This window comes from Rousettus aegyptiacus, unplaced genomic scaffold, assembly GCF_014176215.1.
Source record: "Rousettus aegyptiacus isolate mRouAeg1 unplaced genomic scaffold, mRouAeg1.p scaffold_m13_p_5, whole genome shotgun sequence".
Taxonomy (NCBI): domain Eukaryota; kingdom Metazoa; phylum Chordata; class Mammalia; order Chiroptera; family Pteropodidae; genus Rousettus; species Rousettus aegyptiacus.
The window spans coordinates 80,158,728-80,164,727 of NW_023416308.1; the positions used below are offsets into that span (position 1 = coordinate 80,158,728).

The following is a 6,000-nucleotide window of genomic DNA, read 5'->3' on the forward strand; positions in this document are numbered from 1 at the left end:
CCTTGGCGTACTCAGCAGTACAGCTTAGCACTGTCCCTGTACACAGTACCATGTTTATTGTTTTGTAGAGCTGAGCCAGACAGCTGGATATGTCATGAACAACGTGCGGCTTGCTCCTCCTCATTTAATAAACACATATTGAACATCTATTATGAATCAGGTCCTTTGGTAGGAATAGAGTCATCCAGAAGAATGAGTCCCAGTTCCTGGCTTCGGGAGCTCAGCTGAGTGAAGGAAATCTGTCCAACAGACAGGCAATTGTAGTAGTGTGATGAATGCTTTGGTAGATATATGCCCTGTGCACTGTAACTGCACAATGGAGAAGACCTAGCTCTGTTTGGAGGGTGGAGTGTGGAGGTGGCCTCAAAGTGACTTCTGAGCAGAGTTTTGAACAAGTAGGAGGTAACTTAGAACAAGCATTATAGTAGAGGCATCATGCACAAAGGTATGATAATTAAGAAAATAACAAGTAGTTTCCTATGAAAGGTAGAAGTAGGTAATGGTAGGCGCTGAGGTTGAAAGGTAGCCGAGATCTAGCCATCGAAGGCCTTTGTGTCATGATATGTCTGGATTTTATCTACAAAGGTAATAGTGAGTCACTAATCAATTTAGTTAACTGAGGTTAGCATTTTAAAAATATTAGAAGTGTAGAAAATATTAGCGTGCATCATATTTGTAAATATTTTATGGATACTTTTGTTTCAATTATATGACATGAATATCATGTTCTGAGGTAAAATGTTTTCTGATCTGTGGGTCACAGCAGACATTTGAGAAACACTGAAGGTTCAATAGTAGAAATTAATAAACTTTTCATAGTATTTAACAGAAAACCGAGGCTCAGATGGGACTAACACTGAAGATTATTACTTAATATGTAGTTTCTTTTAGTTCTGACCAGCCATTATGTCATCTTCAGTCTAAAGCCGGTTCCCCATAGCGCTCAGAATATGCTACCTTACTCTTATCCCGCAGAGTAGAGCCAGGATTCCCACTGCCTGAAGTAAATTAGTTTAGGCCTGTCCATCACTGAAACATTAATAGCAAGGGGATGGAAATACTATGACTGCTTTAGAGTAGTAGGGACCTGTAATACAATGTGGTAATTTCGGGGGACAATGGAAACACTGTAGTACAGCTAGGTTCACACGATAACTGAATTTAGGTATGTGGATGGTCAGGGGAGCCACCCAGGAGATGCCAAAAGTTTGTGTACAAGTTAGACAGGTAAAAGGAAGAGGAGGGTTTTCTGGGTGGTAGAGACTACATCAACCAAAGGTAGTAACGGGAGCTGTGCATAAGGAAACAGTCCAAATAAGGCCTTTCAGGCTTCCAGAGCATAAAAGTAGAGACAAGGGAAATAACTGGAGTAGTGAGTGGATGCCTAGTTACTGAGGGGAGCCATGGTAAGGAATCTGGACTCTCCTGCCATGAGAAAGGTGGAGTCACTGGAGATCATCGAGCAGGGAATTAAGGAAGAACACGAAGACAAGTTAGGAAGGAAGCTGTTGCAGTAATCCAGGATAGAGATGTATTGGATTTCACACTACGGGGAGAGGTGACTGCAGATTTCAGAAACATGGAAATAAACTCAACATGACTTATTGACTGTGGGTGAATATAAGGAAGCAGTCCCTGGCTTTTGTAGTTGTGTCTCCTCTGGATTCTGGGCTTATACTGTGTCACTGATCTATTGAGGCTAAATTTGTTTGTTATTTTTTGAAGGGAGTCGGCATAACTGTCAACCTTGCAGTAGAGAAATGGAGTCTGAGGCAGAGAACCTCTGAAAATAGAAAGGGAATTCCAGTACATTTGGGCCTCTCCCTTGGGGATTTGAATTTCATTAAAGATCAACTCGAGGGCATACTGCAACAACTGCCTAGAGCAACTTGAGGGCATATTCCAACAACTGAGGTGAAGTTATCATGTACAGGCCAGATTAGTAAAACCTCTCGTGTTATTTCCCTTGTGTTATCCCTGCACCTTTAGTAAATGTCCTAGGATTCAGGAACTCTTATTTGGGCTGAAATATTAGAGGATGCAATGTCCCCGACATTAGGAATGGGCCATTAGGTTGAGCTCCTTGAAGGCAGAGGTTGTTTCTTCTCATCTGTGTATCCCTAGTAGGGCTTGACATATGGCAAACATTTGATAGTGCCTAATCGATGCTGGGTATTAGCAGTTGCTTGATAAGCACTTAGAGAACTGCTGAAGCCTCCAAAGGAGGGTATATTTCTGGGGCTAAGAGGAAAAGCTCTGAGAGTCGGCCTAAATCCACCTGTTACCAATACTTAAAAAGATGTGATTATTAAGGAAAGTACTTTCTCTGGGAGTCAGGGAAGACTCCAAGATATTTAGCTGAGGTAATTATTCACGCCAAGAAGACAGGAAGAGGATGAATGTTTTGGGAGAACTTAGAGTTGTAGGTTTATTCAATAAATGCTTTGAGTATCTACCATGTGAGTAAACACATGTTGGAAAGAGCTTTCTGGTAATAATGTGATGGACAAATTGGAGCATAACAAGATATGGAGGATCCTGTTGGGAGTGTCAGACTAGAGCAGTTACAGTGAAATAGCACCAGAAGAGCTGTGTTACTGAAGCTAGTATCTATCTTCTAGGCCAGTGACCTCTTCACCTTTACTCTTATGGTATGAGTCAATGTATGGCATTTGGTGGACTCTGAAGGTCCAGCCGAAGATAAAATCTCCTTTCCACCATATTAGGGATATGGGAACTGTCAGGCAGTGTATCAAGTGTTTAGGCCAGGATGACAGCACCAAGTCTTCTCATGAGTAGTTAAGCCTCTGAGCCTTTTTTGAGGGATGGGCAGCCTGGCTGGGGCAAATTTGGCTTCACAGTAATTAGTGGATATAAAGGAGCTTCCTATTTCTCATATGCTCTGGCTATTCTCAAGCCGGATTTCCCTTTTCTGAGTTCCCAGATTTGAGAACAATAAAGAATTTCTAGGAAATTCCCTGGTTTAATTTCCTAATCCTTTCCAGGATTAACCCTCTCCTTCACTTTACTCTCTCCTCGCACTTCCACCATCCCAAGAGGAAGGAGCTTATCTTGGAGTCCTACATCCTCTCCTGAATGCTTTCACTCCCTTGGCCAGGATGGTAGTACATCTGAGTTGTCAAGTCCTCTCCTTTGAGGCCCATTTAGTGTTTGAAGGGAGCACATAAGGGTAATGTGTCATCTTGCCTAGAAACAGAATGGTTGTAGTGTTCCTTGAAGGTTCTTAGGGTGCCAGATTACTATGGAAGGTTCACTTCTAGATGTTCACTCTCTAATCTCTGTCAGGAAGTAATCTTTCTCTAAGAAATCCCGGGGGCTCAGTCTCTATGCTAGATGTCAAAATTCAGTCACCTTTGGGGGCCAGTATGGAATTATAGGATACATGCCCCATATAAACTGGCATTCAGGAAAACAAAACTGTGCTAACCAAACAAAACCTAGATCTAAGAGTCAGAAACATACGCTGTGAATTTATTATTCCATAGAGACAACATTTGGATAGTTCTCATTCTCAGAAATCCCAAGAGGAAAAAAAATTCGTTTACATATATTCATACAAGAAATTATATCTATTGTGCAGAGAGAAGGTTATCTGGCTCCTCAGAAGGTTCTGGGCTCCATTAAGGCTGTTCATTTTGCTATTCCAGCTCCACCTCTTCTTAGAGATTAATAGAGCTCCAAAAGCCTATGTTTATGGGCACTGATGAGGGCCACACACCCTTCGGCTCCAGTTAAAACCCTGGTGTTTAAACTGTGTGGGAGCTGTCGATCCTTGCTTCCCGGTCCTGCCGCATTCCCTTAAGTAGCTGGTTTAGGAGTGTGAGGTTGCTGTCTCTGCGAGGCAGGGGCAGGGGCGGGAGGCAGTTCCCTTTATACTCGATCACCGCCATCTTGGCCCGATCCTGCTTATTCCGATTTGGAATCTGCAGCATTCTCGTGTAACCCCCATTCTGACCTTGGTACCGAGGGGCCAGTACTTGAAACAGCTTTGGGATCAAGTCTTTCTCCTAGAGGGGAAGAGTTATCCAGGAGAAAGCAGAGTCAGGCACCACTGAAGAGACAGTTAGCTTTCAGCACTCTTAAAAGTAGGTTCCAAACACACACACACACACACACACACACACACACACACACACGCCTCCCCCACCCTGTAATGTGGTAGAGTCAAATGTGCACATTCAGGTTCACATCGAATTCTACCAAGACACACGTTTCTAATTTAGCCCACAGCACTTGTCCATAAGTGATGAGTACCTTGGCTTAATTCTGCCCGGTTGCCCTTTCTCTTACAACACCCGCCCACTCAGGGAGCAAAGGATATTTGGGTGGCAGACAGGATGTACTCACTGTGAGCCAAAAGTCAGCGATGCGCATGGCTCGTTCGTTGGTGTCTCCCAGCTTCCCATAGTCGATGAGCTGTGGCGACATAACATCACTGATCCAAACCCAGCAAGAAACCAAGCGCCTACCTTACTCTTCTAATGCAGGACTGTAACCCGCTCATTCCACTAGCAAAGCTTTTCTCTAATTCAGGCCACCCCTAACCCCAGCATTAACCAGTTTTCTATCGGGGGGCCAGAGGACTGGGCTCATTTCAGTGTACTGGGGGATTCAGACTTCCGGGAGGGCCAGCAGGGCGGTCGCACTCATTCGCCAGTCCAGCCGGCCCCGCCCCCTCAGGCCAGACCCGCACGGTGGACCAGAGCGTCCCCCTCGTCACCTTCTCAGCGTAGCCCCTCATCTCGTCCACGCGCGCCCATGACGCCTCGATACGTTCGTGTCGCACTAGTCCCGTAAGCAAGTTGCGCAAGAGGTGGATGCGGGACTCGGGACCAAGGCCCAAGCGGCGGAATACGCGGCCATGGGAGATGGCGGCAGCGACCGACAGCCGCATGTTCCCCGCTTCTCCCCGCCCCCGCGAAGCCGGAACTGGAAACTAGACGCGACGCTGCTCCGAGGGGAGGATTCGAGGACGCAGGCGCTGTCGCTCGGTGCGTGGTGCACGTGTTTGCGCATGAGCATCAGAGCCTGCCTCGTTGGCAACCTGGGGGCGGGCGGCGAAGCGGGGTGGATCTCTTCCAGAGGAGGCGAGCTGGGCTGGTTTCCTGCACCGCGAGCGCTCCCTGTGTGGCCCGAGAACCAGGCGCCCCCTAGTGTGGGGTGAGCCGGCCCTTGGGATTCTTTTGGCTGTGTCAGTCGTCTTGTGTCCCGTAGGGCGATGCGAAGATCCGCCGCGGAGTCTGCTGGAAAAGCGAGTATCTGAGGAGAAAGGCACCTGGGGAGGTCATCCTGAGCGGTGGCAAGTCGGCCTGCCTGACACCTCGAGTGCGTCGTTTTTGTCAAAATTAAGTAATGGTGAAATGAAACGAATAACAATGATGTTCAAAGAAGAAACGTAGATAGAGAAAAATTTCTTTTGTTGAGGTCGGTGCATATAATCATCCCAGTTAAATTAAAAATACATCATTCGAAGGAAAAGTAAGGGATTAATACTTTTAAATTATATCAGTGTATTTTTTTTTTAAGGGAGAAAATATGCCTACGCATATATGTGTTAACATAAAATAACATTATAGTTTCAGTTTGGGAGCCTTAGTGTCTGCAAATTTTTAATGAATTTGACATAGTTGCTCCTTGTTATGGGTTGAATTGTGGTTTACCCCCCACCCCCCCAAAAAAGATATATTGAAACCTGCCCCTCCTCACCACCTCCTGCACCTCACCTCCAATACCTCATAATATGGAGTTTTTTGGAAATAGGGTCATTGCAGATGTTGTTATTTAAGCTGAAGTCATACTGGAGTAGGGTGGGCATCTAATACAAATGACTGGTGTCCTTACTAAAAAAAACTCAAATGGGGAGAGACACACAGAGCGAAGACAACCATGTGAAGACAGCTTCAGGTAGGGAGAATGCCATGTGACCAAGAAAGCATAGATGGGAACTATGCAGTTGCAAGGCAAGGATCGCCACGGATT

The 6,000-nt window shown here is 45.7% G+C and overlaps 1 protein-coding gene across 1 annotated transcript; it reads right to left on the reverse strand.

The window, feature by feature from the left end:
• Nucleotides 1-3,465: 3,465 nt before the first annotated feature.
• On the reverse strand, nt 3,466-4,987 carry MRPL17 (mitochondrial ribosomal protein L17). The gene is made up of 3 exons (XM_016137738.2): nt 4,742-4,987; nt 4,369-4,437; nt 3,466-4,028 (listed from the first exon to the last, which is right to left on the reverse strand). The coding sequence occupies exons 1-3, from the start codon at nt 4,913-4,915 to the stop codon at nt 3,768-3,770; spliced, it is 504 nt and encodes a 167-aa protein (XP_015993224.2). The 5' UTR covers nt 4,916-4,987; the 3' UTR covers nt 3,466-3,767.
• Nucleotides 4,988-6,000: the final 1,013 nt, after the last annotated feature.

What these genes read in the sequence shown, in the direction of transcription:
- MRPL17 (XM_016137738.2), bottom strand. Translation starts at nt 4,915, where the DNA reads ATGCGGCTGTCGGTCGCTGCCGCCATCTCCCATGGCCGCGTATTCCGC. An exon ending in TGAGGGGCTACGCTGAGAAG is followed by an intron (nt 4,438 to 4,741) that starts GTGACGAGGGGG and finishes ATGTCGCCACAG; the next exon opens with CTCATCGACTATGGGAAGCT. An exon ending in TCGCTGACTTTTGGCTCACA is followed by an intron (nt 4,029 to 4,368) that starts GTGAGTACATCC and finishes CTTCCCCTCTAG; the next exon opens with GAGAAAGACTTGATCCCAAA.